General features: G+C 43.9%; 1 protein-coding gene across 2 annotated transcripts; it reads left to right on the top strand.

Moving 5' to 3' along the window:
• Positions 1–1,547: 1,547 nt before the first annotated feature.
• Positions 1,548–18,759, top strand: gprc5ba (G protein-coupled receptor, class C, group 5, member Ba). Of its 2 annotated transcripts, none has more exons than XM_026165011.1 (4): positions 1,548–2,422; positions 10,832–11,851; positions 12,070–12,191; positions 15,301–18,759. In XM_026165011.1, the coding sequence occupies exons 2-4, from the start codon at positions 10,834–10,836 to the stop codon at positions 15,343–15,345; spliced, it is 1,185 nt and encodes a 394-aa protein (XP_026020796.1). In that variant the 5' UTR covers positions 1,548–2,422; positions 10,832–10,833; the 3' UTR covers positions 15,346–18,759. The 2 variants fall into 2 exon arrangements, with proteins under 2 accessions (XP_026020796.1, XP_026020795.1); XM_026165010.1 differs by having other exon boundaries at positions 12,070–12,215.
• The last annotated feature ends 602 nt before the right edge of the window (positions 18,760–19,361 follow it).

The raw sequence follows: 19,361 nt of genomic DNA, 5'->3' as shown, positions 1-19,361 counted from the left end.
TCTAGCGTGTTAACTACTTAATTTCGGAGTTGATGATAAGTTGATTTCATTCCACATATTTCTGAGGCTGACACAACAGAGGTATCAGTCTTCTCAGCACTCTCTTTTGTGTTTATGAACTCTGCGGCTCAAAATGGTGGCCTAATTACCCATCCCAGCTCCACACTCAGGAATTACATGGTAATAAACCTCTTAATTGGACTATTACTCTAACCAGATAAGGTATTCACATCGGGATGTTCTTTAAAATCCATTTCTTGTGATTAACTAGGTGTGATTATATAACGATTTCCCTGCCTGTTCGCAGTTGTCCATAAAAACGATGAGAATAAAGATGAAATTGATGTTGTCTGCGGATGCCGGAGTGAGAGGACCGTTAATCTTCTCAGTCCTTCTGTTTTGAGCTGTGACCCCCTTCCTCTTCCTCCACCCCCTCTTCCCATGCTGTCACTCTCCCAGCCTGCACCTGTCAGATTAGTCTCATATCCTCAGCTGCTACTCCATGTGATACGCCTCCTTACTGCCCAGAGCCTGCATGTCATTTTACTTTGCATGTATTTATGAGTCAGAGTGCATGTGAAAGGAAAAGCGGGGAAAAGGGGGAGAGAGACCAGATAGAGGCCAGTCCCATGGAAAATGTATAAAATGTGAGTGTTGCTGGTTGTTGCTTCCCAGTTTCTTCCTCGTGGTGCAGCAGGATTTGGCTTAGTACCATTAACATGCAGAAGCCAAAATTTAGATGAACACCGCCCCCCAAATTGCTGGATTACCTGCAATCTAATAAAACTAAACCTTTCTCTGTGAACGGATATTTTGCACCAGCTCCACACTGCAAGCATTACCGTCACCTGGTCAGACGTGTTAGGCTGCTTTTGGGGGTAGAATGTTTGTAAAATGGAAATCCTTCCCCATGACTCGCATCTTGCAACACTAATAAAACAGGGAATCCAAGACGAGGATGAGATGGTAGGAGCCAGTGGGGGTGTTCCACCAGTCCAAGCCTCCCTGGAAGATGGACTGGAGCAGCTGAGACAACAAGCATGTGATGTGAGCGAGAAATAATAATCACCACAATTTGTTACCGTCAAGATCCCCAAGATAACAAAAGGAATCCCGGAAAGTGGATCGTGTAACTGTAAAAATAAGAGTCACAAAAAAACGGTCCACGAGAACAGAAGTCGGAGAGATTTAAAAGTAGTTATTATATAGGGCTTTTCTACTCTACAAGGAGCACTCGGAGCACTTCGTAAAGCATGCCTCATTTTTACATTTCAATCTGCTTTGATGAATAAATTGAAGAGCAACTTAGGGTTCAAATATCTTTCCCTAGGATACTTTATGGCATGCAATCCCCCAACCTCCCAATTGGTAGATAACCCGGGATACCTAACGAGCTATAGCCATCAACCTAAATGCCATTTCATTCGTCATCCACGTTATTAAGCGTGTTTATTACTACTATTTATTACCTCTATTGGAATAGAGGACATTAGCTTGAGAACTTTATTCTGAAAGGCACAGTCGGAAACGCATTGGATAAGTTGACGTTGCATTGGTGTGTTTTCTGTGAGCTCGGAACAGTGCCGCACCAGCTGGATGTGACAGAGTTGCATGTAGAGGGTCCAATCTGTGCTCACAGGCTGAAACAGTGACAGAGATCTTAGGTGGAGTGGAGTGTGCGCGTGCACGCGCTCGAGTCTCGTCGTGCAGCGAGCTAATAAAGCGTGCACGTGTCAGTGATCAATTAATCTGTCACGGTTACAGTGAACGAGGACAGAGACGGCGGGGACTGTGGCGGCTGTGGAGAGCTGTCACTTTCTCTGTGCGCGTAGAAGGATTATCATTACGCACGTTATGCGGAGCGCAGCTTCGGTGATGCGCTGAGTCGGGAGAGGTGCAGCGGGGAGCAGCGAGAGTCAGCCCGGACATTCAGCGGCATAATCAGCGCAGTAACTGGAAGAGGGGGGATCCGTGTTGTTATGGGCATCGCAGGATTCCGACCGGCCGTCTGTTTTATTTATTCCGGTGAACACTCCGACGTTGGTGCCGAATCAAAGTCAAATATGCGCACTGCTGAACAAAGGATTTAAAGGGAAAACGATAAAGAATCTCTTAAATATTTCAACCCTTAAACCCGGTTTGTCTCATCCTCTCTCTTGTTTTTGGACTTCCATTCATGCACATTCTGCCGCTGAGGAAAACAGACACGGGCTGAATAACCGGGTACCTCTGGTGTGGAACCAGGAGCAGGAGGAATCCTCTGGTCTTATCTCATAAGGGTCCATGTGGATGGAGAGAGAATACGCAAACCCAGCGAGCGGAGCTCATTACGAAATGTGACATTTTTATTGTGTTTCCCATCAAACCTGACAACTGTGCACCCGTCTTCATCCTCGAACATCTTTAATTTACGTCGTTCAAGGTACGTGCTGCTCACCATGTCGCCTACAGATACTGATTTTTTAAGGGGAAAGGGGGGGCAGGGGGAGTTATCCTTGTGGAAATGTGTACGCACGACATTTACTGAGGGCTGTTTGGCTGAATACCCTACAGGGAATCACTGTTTATTTGAATGCACCTGCGTCTGTACTGTATTAAGGCCGATTTTTTTTAAAGGGGGGTTTATCAGCTGAGAAGGAAGTTGCATCACTGACAGCCGTAGAAAAAAAAGGCGATGCACCAAATGCAGGTGTGGGGAGCAGAGGGCAAACATGGGTTGAGCATTTTTGCAGAAATGTATATTCATGCACGATGCTCAGCTCATACTGTCTCGAGCTTAAGGCAAATTAGGTAAAAACTAAAGAAAATGACTGAAGCAGTTCGACTGGTGAGACATTTGAGGTTTTTTTCTCACGAGGATAGAAACGCTGCTCTCTTTTAGTGGCAGCGACTCCATTTTCATCCCACAACACACTGGGATATTTTGGGAGTGTCAATCACTCCGCCGTGCTTTAGTTCGGAGGTTAGATGTCATTCTTTTATTTTTGGAATCACACACACATTCCCCCCACCCCCAGGATAACAATGGCCTTACTTCTGGTCCCTCAAACAAACACACTCTTCTGGAAGCCCCCAGGGATCCTCCCATGTGGTCGTATTGTTAAGAGAGAGGGGGATGCTGAAAAAAGGAAAAGAAGAAAAGGGCATTCTCTGAATTTGTGTTTGCATTAAGCTGCTTCTTTGGCCAGCTAAAACACAGGGGTGTCCCTTTTAGTAGACTTGAACCTCTCATGCTGGCCTTGCAGACAGGACACAGTGCCCTGGATGTCTAACTTGACAAGAAATCACACTTAAATGACCTCTTGAGCCCAATTAGAAAAAGGATCTTTGCATGGAAACTGATGCCAGTTTATGGATTACCCTCCTTATTGATCAGTAGATAGATGATACGCGAGCTCTGAGCGCAGGATTGTGTACCGAGTAAGCTCACTGGCCTGTTTTGGAGTGCTTTGTTTTCTATCATTAATCAATATTCAGCAGGCTGAAGCTGTTTATTGTCAGACTGTGAATTCATGAGTTACTTAGCATCCTCTTGGGGAAAAATAAAGCTACAGTTTGTCCTCTGGGAGGACGCCATATGTGCCGTGTTCAGATGATTGTAAACGTGTATGTGTGTTTGTGTGTGTAGCTTCATGTACACATGAAGCAGCTGACTGTATAAAATGGGGTATTTTTGTCACTTACATGGGAACTCCTTGCTTCTCCTTTTATATGTGTATTTGTGATCATGCACCTCCCACCCTTTCCAACATACACACACACACACCCACACACGCTCCAGGCAAGAGCCTCGCTCCAATTCTTCCTCCGCATATCCGGCTGTTCCTTCTTCCTCTTGCCTCTCTGATCACTATCACGCTCTCTAACCAAATCTGATCTCCCTGGGCCCCTGTGACCACCCCCACCCTCCAACCCCAGCCTCCTTCATCTCCACCCCGGGTCCCATCAAGTTATCTATAATGGATGCAGCTCATTCGTGTCACACGGAAGCAGAACACGTGACACCAGATGTCCGTGGCTCTAGTTTCAGGGTACACTTTGGGGTTTGGCATGCCTTCACATCTGACCCGTCACCTCACGCTTGTTGTTATTGTCGGAGGGAGAGAGACAAGATAGTCAAGGGAGGGGAGTAAGGGTTGAGAATAAACACTGGCGCTCTTAATTGCCAAGTCAATTAGCATATGGTCTCGCTGCGAGTCCAGTCACATGGTAATGAGGCCTAATTAGGGTGGCCAGGGATGTCTGAAGAGTCTTGGGAGAATACTTACACTGTCAGATTCTTCAGTATGGCACCCAAGAGCTTGGTGTGGCAAATGTATCACGTCTTTTCAGGCTCTTCTTTCAGGTTTTTTTTTATTCCTAAACCTGTTTATATATGTTGTCTTTGAGGGTTTTTTTTCCCCTTAACTTTGCCTTTCCAACTTCTTCCCACTGTTTTAGCACCCACATGTACATCACAGTGCAATAACACATCACTTCCCTCATTTTTCTCTTTAAATTTCCATTGTTTTGTCTGTTGCTACCAGCTGGATTATGATCGAGCTCACAAATGTCACAAGACTGTTGACAAACGCAGTCAGATCAGATGATGGAATTCACTTTTGGCTATTTTATGTGAAGTAGGAGGTTGGATGCTTTCCAGCAAATCCATTCCCTCGCATTTGTTTATGATAAACCTTCATCAAAAAAATGGCGTCATGAATGGGTAACAGTTGACCGGCTACGACAAAAATCTTGTCGGAATAATGAAGAAAGCGTGCTGTACTTGCAGGATCAAAGCTGCTGTAGATGTCTCCAATCCATGCACAGGAAACTCTAGGATGTCTGTTGCTGTGTCGCTGGGATCTCAGGTCTGTTTATTTCAGCAGCCTTGCAGGAAGTACAAAACTTGGAAGTATAGAAATATATATTCGTGCATGAGACTCAGCATATAAATTGGCCACATATTGGCGGTTTTCATCATTGAATGTCTGTGACTCTGGTTAAATGCACTGGTAGAGAGGTTGTCTCTGGTCATCTTGTCAAAGTGTTCTCAAGAGAGAAAGAAGACTCGTCGCTATAGGAAATAAAACCAAGTCCAGCCAAGCCAAGTTTAATTTAAAACCCTCTCAGATCCTCTAAAACTGGTTGATGAAAACTGGAAGGAAGAAGATGTTCGAGCCAGCCCTCTCACTCAGAACGTCTTCATCTGTAGACCATGTACAGTCTTAATATACTTTTACACTACAGCACTAGGTCCTTAGAAAGAATAGAATAAAACTAACTCTTATATTAACTGGTTATAATGTACTTCATTTAATAACTGAAAAAGTTACAGGAATAAACACCTGTTATTCAAATGGTCAGTATTTTAAGTAATTTATAGATTTTTGTCAATGCACTATCCTGACTTTATTTGTTTTTTTGGTTTTTTTTTGCTTGTCAGCTAGTTATTATGTAGCAAAGATTTTTATATAAACAACATTATCATTATTTTTAAAAAAGGCCCTGAAAGGATCTAATTGCAACCTTCATAATATTCTATAAGGATGAATCAGTGGAGAGGGACAAACACGAGTTGCTCTTTCAGACCAGGCTTTCATTCCTGAAGCCACTGCAGGCCTGGGTTCATATTATATATATAACCCCAGCTAATAATGTAAACGTATGCAGTGTTATAAGAAAAGGTGGATAATGCTGGCGTCATTGAGCGGTGTCACCAGCAAGCAGATGGCAGGACAAGACGTGCAGTTGACCCGCTCACCTCAACAGCTGGATCCATGCGTTTCCAGATGTATACCTATGCATTTAAGCCCTCGTACAGACACAGATTCATCCCCATTCAGATTCAAATTCTCGGCATAAGACTCAAAAAATGACAATTACTGCGGGTTGTCAAATCGTAATAATCCTCCCAATTATCACAAGGGTAATTAGAAAGCATCTGCTCGTGAGCTACGTCTGATAATTGTTGGAGCTTGTAATTGTACAGGACAGCTTGTTTCTACCCCCCCCCCCCCCAACCCCTATCCCCCTCCCACCCCCATCCCTGCCTATCCAGCCTGGGGCAGATCTGAATGACTGCAGTGCTGCACATTTGCACTCTCATGCTTGTATTCCTGTTGCGTTTTAACAGCAGCGCTGTAAGGAATTGCATGCTGCATTCTTTCCACAATCAGTGTTGTGTCACAATGTGTTGCCTTCTCACACACACACACACACACACACACACACACACACACACACACACACACACACACACCCATGGTAAATGCCACCAAGCTGGATGTTGCGTGAACATAATGCCAGTATGTTTATGCGAAAGCAACACATGTAACACTGCTAGATGGGAAATGAAGGGGACTAAGATGGACCTCTGGTTGCCAGCAGGCTTCTTGGCACTGAGGAAGATGAAGCCTGAGAAACAGCAGCCATGCAGCAGAACTGGCAGGAGCTGGATCCTTCCCTCAGTTACATAAGATACACAGTGAAAATAAAAGGAAAGGAAAGCAGGGGGGATGAGGAGGTGGAGTAGGAAGGCGCGAGGGGGCACAAGCAGAAAAGGGGAAATGATGCCAAAATGGAAGCAAGACGGTGCATTAGGGATTAGACACTGGGTAGCAAAAGAGGGGGACTAGTCGAGGTGTACGAGGCGCATCTTTCACAGCACGTCTTTTTTTTTTTTTTTTTTTTTTTTTACTATTTAATTTGTAAAAATGTGTATACACACACACACACACACACACACACACACACACGTAGGAAAATATTTAGTATACACATCCAGAAATGCATACACTATTATATATTGTACATATATTTATTAGTTTCAGGTTGGCCATTCTTGTATTTTGCTCGTTTGTGTTGTTGTCTTTGCACATCTCTGTTGCTTGTGGGGCTCGCACACAAGAATTTCACTCGCATGTGCTGTGCCAGTGTGCCTGCACATGTGATGTGACAATAAAAGTGATTTGATTTGATTTGATTTTGATTTGACGTCTTCAAATACAGCAAGTCGAGGCCGCTCTGGCTGCTCTGGAGGAGCGGTGGCATTGAAAATCCAACAGAATAGAGGATTTTTTTTTTAATGGAGGGGAGGGCAGAGATGGCTGCGTGATGAGTGACAGAGAGAGAAACACGTCTAGAGAGCGAGGGGAGGGCGAGACGGCGGCTACATCCTCTGTGCTGCACAAACCAAAAGGCCAGACAGTTTCGCTTCTAAAACCACTCGTGTAAAGCTGAAGTAAAAAAGAGGTGTCTGTAGGTGTGCGGCATATTCTGCGTAGCATTTTGCACATGCACGTCTCGCTGCTTGTGCATGTGTGCAGCCATTCTCTCTGCGCATCCTTCAGCTTTGCAGCTTACCGGTCTGCCAAGCCACTCAAAAAGCAGCCAGAGCAACCATCTGTGTGAGAGGGGGGTGACGAGATGGCGAGCGAGTCAAAAAGTCACGAGTGTGCAGGCCACAAGCTCCAGTCCCTCCGTGTCCTGTTGTGATGTGCACTTGTCTCGAGTGCAAAGCGTTAATGTCCCAGTAATTACAACGTGACAAAGGATGTGTGGAAGAAAGACAAAAAGAAGGAGGAGGAGCAGGCTGCTTGGCTTTTTGAGGATGAGCGAGTGAGGTTTTAATTTCTTGGCTGCTCTCCCTTGTTCTTGTAGTTTAGTGACGGAGCATAAAAAGCGGGATGATGTTAGGAGGAAACATGAGTGTTTTTGTGCGTTGAGGCGTGCATGATAATGTCAGGTGTTTTTGTATGCACAAAAAGATCCAGCTCTGGATTTTTATGTGTGTGTGTTTTGGTGAGTCATTCCTCTGTAAGCACTGATTGATGTTAATATAGACCAATAATAACCAGCGGCTAAGAGCTGCTGCAGCAAGGAAGGAAGGATGGGATGAGACAACAGGAAATAACAAGCAGGAAATGAGGGAGCAAAGAATTTTATTAATGAGGAGGCATGAAGAAGAATTTTGGAGAGTGTAAATCTCTGAAGGATACATGAAAGGGCTCGAAACACATGAATATGCACAACGCACATATATATATATATATGCACACATCTTTCACTGTTATGCCCTCAGGGGAGGGGGGGGGGGGGTGAGAAATAAATAATGCTATTTCGCAAACTTGTAAACAACTGCTCTCTTAAAAAATCCATCTTAAATGTATATGAGGAAAGAAACATCAAAAGCTTGTAAATAAATGGATGGTCCAACTATGCAGGCAGGGCGAGAAGGAAGGTCTGGAGAAGAATTATAAAGCAGTACATATTGTGTTTTTCAGTTTCTTATAGAAGATTAATAATCCTCTTTTTTTTTTTTTTTACATCTTTATGACCTTTTTTGTGGCAAAATAGGTTTGAACATGGGTGTTATTGGTCTTTTTTAAATGATGTGTAAGCAATCTTAGCTACAGTTTATAATATAATTCAAAGATGTAGAGAATCTGGAGAAATCTCTTTCTGCAAAGGACAAGACAGAAAACTAAAACAGTGGTGACCTTTAGGGCCTCAGCCTGTACTTCATTAAACTTAAACTGCAGTACTAAAAATCACTGCATGGGCAGTAAATATATTTTCTATGTGATGTAAAACTGTACCATTAGAAAAAAAGACCTTGACTAGTGGGTGCTGGTACAACTCACCAAGCAAACCGCATGCCATAGGGCTACTGCTCTTTTTCTCTCTGTCTCAGCTTTAGAGACAGAGTGTCTGTCTGTCCCCCCACCCCCATCAAGACCTTGATTAACCACTGGCTCCTCACTGAAGAGAGACCACTTGGTGTGTTATCAGCACACAGTTCAAAAGTCAGCATCCTTGATGGTATGGAGGTACATTAGTGCACATGTCACGGGTGACCTGCACACCTAAGAAGACACTGTTAAGACTAAGTGACATATGACGTCCACCCATCCATGTCCAAACACATTCTGCGTGTGTTAGAACAACACGGCTGCATAGGAGAAAAAAGAGCGCAGGCAGTTAGCCTGACCCATCCTACAGTCCAGATCTGTAATGCACTGAATTAATTTGGAGCAACACAAGAACTGTTAAGTCTCAGATGATTTATTTGTATTAATACAGCATTTAAATTATTTCAAATCTGCTTGTTTTTATTGAGATTTTAGAGCACGTCCAATGTTGCGCTCTAAGCTGTGACAAACATGTGAGCAGTCAATTTGAGCTTATCTACACATCCAGCCATTATGAAGCAACTTAATCATTAGTTTAGAGTCAACCTGCTATATTTAAATCTACTGTTGAGTGTCCTTTTGTCAAAGGAGAGTTAGAATGAGCTCTTGTTAGAAGCTAAAAGTAAATGGCACCGGTAAAGTGGCAGACAGACATCTGAACAATGAGCTGAAAGTCAATATAGAGCAGCAGAGAGCTGCAGGACTCCATGGGAATATGAGCGATGTTTTTTATTTAATGCAATGTTGTTAAAAAATATTGATTGTAGCTGGTTTCCTCTTTACTGTCATACCTTACAGGAAAGTCAGAAATGTCACAAAGACAGTACAGCCCAAAGTGGGGCTACACTGCTACTTATTGACTAGACTTCCTCGTATTTTCCAAATGTCTTGAGTCTATTTCTCTCTTCTTCCAGTCTGCTCTATTTAATAACTGGTGTGTTTAAACCTAGTACTCTCCTCTATCGCCCCAACCATATGACTCATCCCAACTTACTTGATATAGAGAGACAGAGGACATGAAGCTGGAAATATCCAGTGTTCACTATGTGGTATGCAAACACTGTCTATTCGTGGACACAGCGAGACGTTCGTGGCGGACTCGCACTGTGACTAAAGTTCTCTGAAATAAACAATCCAACGTGCAGCTGTAAGCATGGAGAGGATAGAAAAGAGCAGTGTGCATGAGCCAGCCTGGAAAGAATGCCCGAAAGCTTAGTGACAGCAGCCTGGCAGGAAGATATGTTTGTGCGCGCGGTGTTGTGGCGCCTTTAAATACAGATCAACCTCCCATAAAACACACAGCTTTGTCAGGTGAAACGACAGCGCTGATCATCCCAGCAAAGCCCAGAATGAAATGAAAGATTGTGTATTTTTATGTGTGTTTGTGTGGCTGACAACTGTGATGAATAAAGGAAAAGGGAGACTGAGACGGCATTGATTTTGCAGAGTGCTTATGTGGGTTTTTTTGTTTTTTGTTTTTCCCCTCACTGGGACACTTTTCTCAAAAGTACACAAATGTTTGTACTTGTGCTCGAGGTTCTGTTGCTGTTGTCTACAATAGATTGTCGCTAGGTGCCCTTAGATGCCTGATAGTGAGCCAAACTGAGTGTACAGTAGTTCCTTTCTCTGTTTCTCTTGTTTTTTTTCATAAAAATATGCATGATGCTGCAGCTCCCCTGTCAGCACTCCAAAGGCTAGTGTGCTGGATAAGACTAGACAAATCACACCCCAAAAACTCTGTTGTTGTGTAGGTAGGTTGTGTAGGGCTCTTTTGTATTTTTCATTGCATGGGAGGGTTGCTGTTTTTATTTGAAGCCATTTACCTCAGAAATGAACCCTTTAAAAAACTTCTAAAAAGGTTCAAAAAAGGTCTGGCTAAAGGCTATTATTGGTGAAACAGGACGTGTGTGTGTTAGAAAGGCTTCAGTCATTCACCCTGCACGAACTACTGTCTTTTGTTCCCTCTCTAAAACACAGCAGTGGCCGATTGTCTTTATTGTCACACAAAGGAATGATTGCTGTGGGAGTGACTGCTCAGCTCTACAGCTTTGCAAATGTTATTGACCAGAATGACTTACTGACTTTCTCTCCCCTACTTTTCTCCACTCTCCCTCATTGCCCCTTACCTCTGCATCATCTCGCTATCTGTCTTCTCTCAGAGATGGCGTTCCCACCAGTTCTCCTCCTGCTGCTGCTGACTGTTGCTCACTGTGCCAACAGCGAGCCAGAGCCGCTCCCTAGAGGCTGTGGCTGGGGCCTTGTGCGTCCTTACACCCTCCTCTGTGACCTGGACTCCATATGGGGGGTGGCCGTTGAATCTGTGGCTGCCGGTGGGGTGCTGGCTGCCATCTTGCTCGCCCTAGTCCTGCTGTGCCGTTTACGCCACATCAGTGAGGGCGAGAAGCGCAGCGGCGTGGGACCTATCCTCCTTCTGCTTCTCGGTATCCTTGGCTTGTTCGGCCTGAGCTTTGCTTACCTGATTGAGCGGGATGAGTCACTGTGTCTTCTTCGCAGGGCCCTATGGGGTCTCCTTTTTGCTGTTTGCTTCTCCTGCTTGCTGGTTCAGGGCGTCCGCCTGCGCAGGCTTGGCAGGGAGCGTCGCAGCCCTGGTGGCTGTGCCTTAACCGGCCTGGCACTGGGTTTGAGTGCCGTACAGGGCATCATTGCTGCAGAGTGGCTGCTTCTGACCGTGCTGAGGGAAGGAAAAGCTGCCTGTCAGTATCTTCCTCTGGACTTCGCACTGGCATGCAGCTACGTGCTAGCCCTCCTACTAGCTGCGCTGACCGCAGCCTCCCTGGCCCTGTGTGGCAAGACACGTCAGTGGCGCTGCAGTGCCATCTGGCTGCTGGTCACCTGCCTGATGTCACTGCTGCTGTGGGTGGCCTGGGTGGGCTTCTATCTGTATGGAAACAACTGGCTCGGCAGGTCTCCAGAGTGGGATGACCCAGCGCTGGCTATTGCTTTGGTTGCTCAGGGCTGGCTGCTGCTGATCTTCCATGCCATTCCCGAATCTCACGTCTGCCTGAGACCCCCACCCCAACCCACTGCCCCGGATTATTTCGACACATCCCAGAACTCAACGCGGATGAGGGAGACGAGCTTCGACGATGACACCCCTCTATCTCACAGGCAGTTTGTGGAGAACCAGGGCTATGGATATAATGACGAGAACACTGCAGGTACAGCACAATCTGATACTTTTGAGCAAACAGGCGTAATTTAGCTTTGTAGGAGGAATGTAGGCCAAAGTGACTAATGCAACTCTTGGACACATTTGTATGCTTGGCTAGTAATAACTGCAGGAGGACATTTCTGCAAGTGTTTCTTTGGTTCCTCCAGACAGTAAGCCGAGTGGTGAGTCAGGGTGAGTAATCTCTGTCCGTCTCTTCCACGCCAGGCTTGAGGAGCGGTGGCGGTGCCGGGCAGCACAGCAGCAACACCGGTGCCAGGCCAAGCGCTCCTTTCCGCAGCAACGTCTACCAGCCCACCGAGATGACCATGATCCTGAACGGGGGAGCGGTGAGTACATCCTCCCAGTCACAGGTACACGCCGCTTACACGCCGCTCTCTCATTCGACCACGCCGACAAGACTGCATGCACATTTGTGCGTTCTGGACCATACGTCATTGCACAAGAATGAGGGAGAGGTGTGAGAGTGTGTGCGTGCGTACTCAGTTTGTGTTTGGAAACTCTCAAGCGACTGTGTTTGTTCCACGTGCATGGACGGATTTGTCACAAATGGTCACTCATCTGGCATTGATCTGTGTAAGGGTGATTGTGAGGAAGCTTCTGCTTCTTATTCTGCTGTCTGTGTAAAAATATAATACCAATTGTCCCCTTAATGATGCCACCGTCAGGTGACCCAGCAAGATTCATTGTGCAGGATGAATGGTCACCATGGCTGGTGCAGGTAAACTGCTTTCCAGCCACTGTGCTATGAATTAAGCAAACCCAACAACACCTAGCATATTACAGAAGTCTAAAAAGCTGAAACGACACTCTGCTGACAGAGATAATTTGTAGTCACTATTCCTAGAAATTGCAGCTGGGCGTGCTGATCGAGCTGACAAAGGGAACGGAGAGGCGTCTCCTTAAGCTGCTTTGCATAAAATATCACTAGTCTGCATGAACGGTGTTGTTGTGCACCCCCATTAAAGGCAGGCAGCGTTTATTTGTACAGCCGGCTCAGGGCGCTCTGAAGGAACCGATTTGCAGAAAGCATGAAATAAAGAACCTTTAACAGCAGTTTTAAAGGATACTAAAACAAATACGAGCACAAAGAATTAAATAGAAAACTGCAGGATTGTATTGCAAGGTTGATAATGGTCTAAGTACAGTTTGACATTTTAGGAGACTGGCACATTCCCCATCTTACAGCAAGTAAAACAGGAAAATCAATACCCCTCCATTCTTTACAGTAAATATCAATCATCTGCCAGGCTGAAAGTGGAAACATGGAAACATTTAGCCTTTTTTAATACATTAAATCAGTCTTTGTACTAAATTAATAAGCTCCTGCTTAAACCCACATATTTACACTTAACATAAGTGTAACTTTAGCTAAAGTGCAAGCTAAGTTGCATTGGCTAAATGTGAAGGTGGCCTGTGCTGGAGGTAAAGCTTTATTTCTAATTCTCTCTGTGTGATGAGTCATGTTCGCCCATTTGTCACTGCAGCACTATTTTTGTATAAAGCCTCACTTTCAGATCCACTCCACTTTCTGTTAAGTTACTCCAATGATAAAAACACAGCACTTTCCAAAACCCTTTATTCCTAAATAAGAGTTTTATTGTGAACCATCTGAAGGAGTAGGCAACCATATGTGACGACATCTGGCTGGTATTAATGGATGACAAACCGAAATGGATCAGAATCAACAAATTAAACACGACAAAAAGCAACAATATGATTGTACCGTTGGATTTTTTTTTTTTTTTTTTAATTGGAATGCACATTTTATGACAGGCACTTTGTTTTTTTCCCGGAGGCTGGTCATTATTGGAGACCAGGCTATTAACTGACCACAGTGCATTTGGGGAAATATAATAGCTGCTATAATTGGATTCGTGTGGCTTTAAAATTTAATAGCAATACAATAATATGAGCCATTATTTTCCATCAATAAAAACATTATACTTTTTGACGGATAAATATTGCATTTGTTCCCTTACGGCAGAGAGCAGTATCATTTACTGCAGTATCTTTGTTAACACTTTCCACAATGACGTCCCCTGTTTCCTTAATGACTAGTTCTGACACCTCAGGATAGATCACTAAAGATGTGGTTTCACAACCATTAGAACAGTTTCTGGGGGGGGTTAAGGGTAGCTGCACAAGCTAACTTCTTCTGATGCGCACCTACTCATTTTGTTCTACAAGCAGGCCTGAAAGATGTTCATAAAAGAGCTTCAAAGGTTACTCCTAGTAGGTTTTCAAAGGGTGAAGAGTTAAATAGCATTTTTATAGGGAATATTAATTATGCATTTACAAGAAAAAGAAATGCAGTTTTTAGCTTTTCTGGAGCCCTGAATACAGCCTGCAGGTTTTCCACTCAGGTTTCAGGGTACAGCTAGTCTCTGGCTACGTCCACACTAATGCGTTTTCGTTTGAAAATGCATAGTTTTCTCTCCGTTTTGGCCTCCCGTCCACACTGAGACGGCGTTTTCCCCAAGGAAAAACACAGCGTTTTCCCCAAGGAAAAACGCAGCGTTTTCCCCAAGGAAAAACGCAGCATTTTCAAAACCCTCTCAAAAATGCATACATTTCAAAATGGAGCTGTCCTGTTGCAGTGTGGACACTCAAAAACGATGACGCATTTTAGTCATGTGATGCAGTCATGTGACCAATTAAACAAAGATAGCGGAGTGCATTATACAGCAGTTGTTTTGTTTGCTCTCAATTTTGACAGCCCTAAAACAGATTAATATCGGTCTGTACATGCTCCAAATAGCTTTTCTTCAAATTCTTTAATTCTCACTCGCTTGGCAACTTTGTACTTTTGTGTTACTCGCAGCAACAACTCCACCTCATTGTTAGTCCATTTAAAAAACTCGGTGCTTTTCCTCGACATTTTGCCGCGACGTTTCAACGAGCCCGAAAGTAAATAAACGGCAGACAGAAACGAGGCAGGCCGAATCTTCTTGCGTTTCATGCATGTGCAGTACTGGAACGTTAGAGTTTTCTGCCGTTTCAATGTGGACGCACAACTCTGTGAAAACGACTGAAAACGCTAGTGTGGACGCGGAGCGTTTTCAGACGAAAACGCCGTTTTCAAATCTATCCGGGCTAGTGTGGACGTAGTCTCTGTGTCACCTGAGAGGTCAATAACAGGGCAAAAAAGCCAAAGTAGCTTCAATTCTGTGAATGGCATAAGATATTTGCAATTTACCTGGATTGTGGCAGCTCGATAGCCTGAAGAGAGAATTCATATAGACTGGTTTTAGTGTGTAAATACATCTGCAATGGCAAAAACATAGGCATTTTGTTTTAAAACACAGAGAGGTGTCCACATAAAGTGTGAATGGAACGTATGCAGACCCTGTAACCATGTGAATTAACATGCATGTCTAAAAATGAGATGCTTTCTCGACTGCTGACGGTTAACAAACGTAACTTTTTCACCTACAGGTGCCCTCTGCCCCTCCTACCTACACGGGGAGGCAGCTGTGGTGAGCGAGAGGTTTGGAAAGAGGCTGTGTGATTTAAAAAGGAAAAAAAAAGGACGAGATGAAGAGGGTGAGGAGGGAGAATGAGGGGGGTCCAGGACGAAGGGCCCACCTCCCTGTCTGGCTGGACTGGACTAAAAGCACGGATGCCTACATCGACCTTTCACTCTGTGTACAGACTTTAACACTGACTGTGTGCCAATCAACTACTGTTTGAGTGTGTGTGAGATTCAGAGAGAGCAGGATATGGAGGACAGAGCTGAAGGTTTTCTAGAAGAGTGGAAATATGAAAGAAAGTAGCAAAAAAAGAAAAGAAAAGAAAAAGACTGATCTGAAAATGCCGACATGCAGTATTCCTTTTTAGGTATCATTATCTCCTGTGACACTACAACATTGTAGGCATCCCTGAAAACTGTGAAATAGATTGCTTTTTCCTGCTCACTCTCTCTTTCTGTCAGGCAGGATGTCTTTTCTGCAGCTCCACACAATGAAGGCGTTCGAGTGGAAACATTTGGCTCTGTCCTCCATCCCTCCACACCGTAGGTGTAGACAGAGCACATGGGCAAACTGTACAAGTTGAGCAGAGCCCTCCTAAAATAACCCTGCCTCTGTAGGTGTGAATGTACAGCATATAAGAGGAAAGTGTGTGTGTGTGTGTGTATGTGTGTGGTCCCTATAACACTCCAGCAAACCTTTCCTCTCCAGACTGTTACCCCCCACCCGACAACTCTCAACACCCCAGACCTGTCTCCTCCCTCTCTCTCACCTCTGTTAGGGTTAGGGTTGCGATCAGAACCATCTGTGAATAAAACACATAACTCTTCTCACCTTCCGCCATCCTCCCACCTGCATGGACACTTTGCAAACACAAACTCTGAAGCCTGAACTGTGACTGGAAAGGAAGTTTCCCCAATGACCACAGCTGCACCTGAACAGCGCTGCCCACAAACCGCTTTTAGATGTACGATAAAGCAGAGCGGATTATGATTGGACAAAGGGAACGTCAGTCATGACCGGGCGAGGGGGGGGGGGAGAGGCGCCGCTTAATGAATCGAGGTCAGACTGCTGTACGCACCCACATCTCCAGAGCCACTGGCGTTTTGAAGCAGCCAGGAGAAACTGTCACTTTATATCAGCAAGAAACGGAGCGAGGAAATGAAATGGTCTCCCGTTCTCGGTTCCTGTATTTGTGTTTGTGTGTGCGTACGTGAGTGTTGTGATTTCACGAGTGTCGACAGGGGAGAAAAAAAAAAATCTAAGTCCAGGTACATTTCTGGTGCTAAATATTCCTCGACCCTCCAGTGAGGCACGGAACTACAAAAACAACACTTATATTGATACAGTAGTCAAGCTGTGAGTGACAAGACTATATTTAGAGCTGTGGCTGGTGTTTGGAGATATCCTAGAGCCTCAGAAAGATCAGATTAACAGTGCAAGGTAGAAAGAGGGGGATCAAATGGAAAAGGAGGAGGAGGAGGGTGGCGGTGAGTAGGAATGAGATAGCACGAGACGGCCCCAAAGGGAAGTCTGTGTGACAGTGAAATCTCTGAGACTTCCTTCACTCAGCCTCCAATCTGTATGAGAAAATGGCTCCCACGTCTGTACGTTTGTATCCATGTTCCTCTTCTCTATGTCGTTGTCTTCATTTCTGTTTTCTTTTTTTCTGGTGGAGCGTCTCTTCCTCCTCCTCCTCCTCCTTCCTCTCCTCCTCCAGACTCTTTCTGTGGACAGCTATAGCTCAAGTCTCTGTGCCAAGAAGGACTCTTGTTTCACTGGAGTCTCTGTTTCACGCCCTTTCCCTTCATCATGGCACCAGCTCTCTCTTTCACCCGAGGAGCTGTGTACATAGTAGTGCTGTAAAGCTTTGCTTGCTTGTTTACCTTTTTTTCCCTTTTTTTTAAACTGTAGGCTGAGTTTAGATATCAGTGATTCATTGGAGAACTGACTGACCACTGCAAACTGATTTTATCTTCTTTTTTTAACTGGTTTGCTTTGTGTTTATACATTTGCCTGTTTGTTACATTATGCTTGTATTTTTTAAACTATAGCATTTTGGAAATGTTTCGCCAACACTAGATGTGCTTTTATTTTATTTTATTTCATTTTGAATTTTTTTGTTTGTTTGTTTGATTAAGGAAAAAATGTGAGTTGTCAATTATCAGGATTTATGTTGGTTGTACCTCCCACACTTTGCTGTTACGGGGATGCAAACGTGATTATGTTCAAATTTTCAAAAAGACAACAATGCCTATTGATAATTTTGCCACTTCATGCAGTAAATCATGACTTAGTCTGTGATATATTAGGGATAGCTATAAAAAAAAAAAGAAAATGCAAAGCAGGCAGGGCTCAAGCCCACCAATAGTCAGTGCGCTGGCCCCTGATCTTACTAAGAAAAGACAAGGGGTCAATCCTTGACTACTGCTGTATGTTTATGTCTTACACACTGGCTATTCTAAAATAGGACTGCTACTTGCAGGCCAGCTTCATGCCCAAAGACAGCTTGTCCTGTTATACCAGGCTCTGTTTGGGCAGGCCTGGTCTGAAACAGGCTACAAGCCTCATATCCATGCAAGAAGAACTGTCCTCAGGGTTTTAGATGGTCAGCAGCAAAGAAACAAAGCTCCTGAGTATCAGCACTCAGAGCTGAGGGGGAGGGAGGTTTCAATTCTTGTGATGTTTTCACTCTATGTGGAGTACATAAAAAAAAAAAGAATAACATGATGTGACTTTGTAGACTTTGCACTCGTCAACTACCTATCTGTGCATGCTTATCACCATTTCTACATATATGACCTTTCTCAGACCTACTTTTGAATACTAACTATTTATGTAAAAGGTCATGTGGCAACAATCATACTTTCAGTGTATATCAGATGACACACTTAATGTCTGTGCGAGCTGGTTCTTGAGAAACAAAGGGAAATGGTCCAAAGCAGTATGATTCCCCAAAAGGAACAAAATGCCATCATCACTGGACCTAATAATAACTTCCTCTGTTAGTTTAAAGAGTTGAGGGTAAAAAAAAAAAGTACAAAAAAAGGAGAATCGTCCGACTGATATTGTCTGTGTTTAAAATCAAATAGACTGTGGTGAGATTTTGCACACAACTTCTATGTTAAGTTTGTCGTCCCTGGGTAGCCCATTTGAAAACCCTTACTCCCTGGGGTTGACATGTCCTTGCCTGTACTCTCCTGATTTGTCTTGCCTTCAGACTGCTCCAGTGGGGCAGCTGACAGGGGTAATATTGGTTTTCACAGCTATGACTGTGCAGTGACGCAGCATGCCTATGTATAGAACTTGATTCCCCTGGTTAGAAAAAGACAAAAAAAAACAACCAACAGTTAACTCTCTTGTTTCTGTAACCAATTCAGGACAAAAAAAGTTAAATAAAGGTGTCATATTTGTAGTTAACTTTTAATTGGATGTTGTGTTTTTTTCCTGATGACACATGGTAACAATAACAGCCAGGTATTATGGAAGAATAAAAAACTGCATGTGCTTTTCCCATTTTTGTCAAACCTTCGCAACGTTTCTGTCCATACAGATAAACCATTGAGTCATTGAATGTTTTTGCTTCTCATTCTGTAACCTAAAGCAGTTGGTTAGCCTAGCTTAGCTTAGCACAAACATGCGCAAAAAGGATGAAACCATTAGCCTGAACAAAAACGTATTCATGTGAAGTAATTTAATGAGATGCAACATGTTCAATTGTAAGCTTTAAGCATGTTTTTTGTTACCTTTGAACATGGACAGGCTAGCATAAAGAATTAGCATAGTCTTTATGCTAATTAAGCTAATAGGCATACAGATTCCATCTTTAACAGATAAACTACCCAATCAGACTCTTGACAAAAAATGTTCACTAATATCTGTAGCAAATTCTTGAATCACCCCTTGAATTCTTTACATTTTGCTTCCAGGAAGCTACTTTCTTGTAATATTTTAAAATTGTCTTGAGCAATAATTCTCCAAGTTCTTCTTTGGACACTGGTTGCTTTTTCACTCATTTAGTCCAGTCCT

This window comes from Astatotilapia calliptera, chromosome 4 (assembly GCF_900246225.1).
Source record: "Astatotilapia calliptera chromosome 4, fAstCal1.2, whole genome shotgun sequence".
Taxonomy (NCBI): Eukaryota; Metazoa; Chordata; class Actinopteri; order Cichliformes; family Cichlidae; genus Astatotilapia; species Astatotilapia calliptera.
Note: the sequence above shows the minus strand (reverse complement) of the source record. Positions and strands in the feature narration are given on the sequence as shown.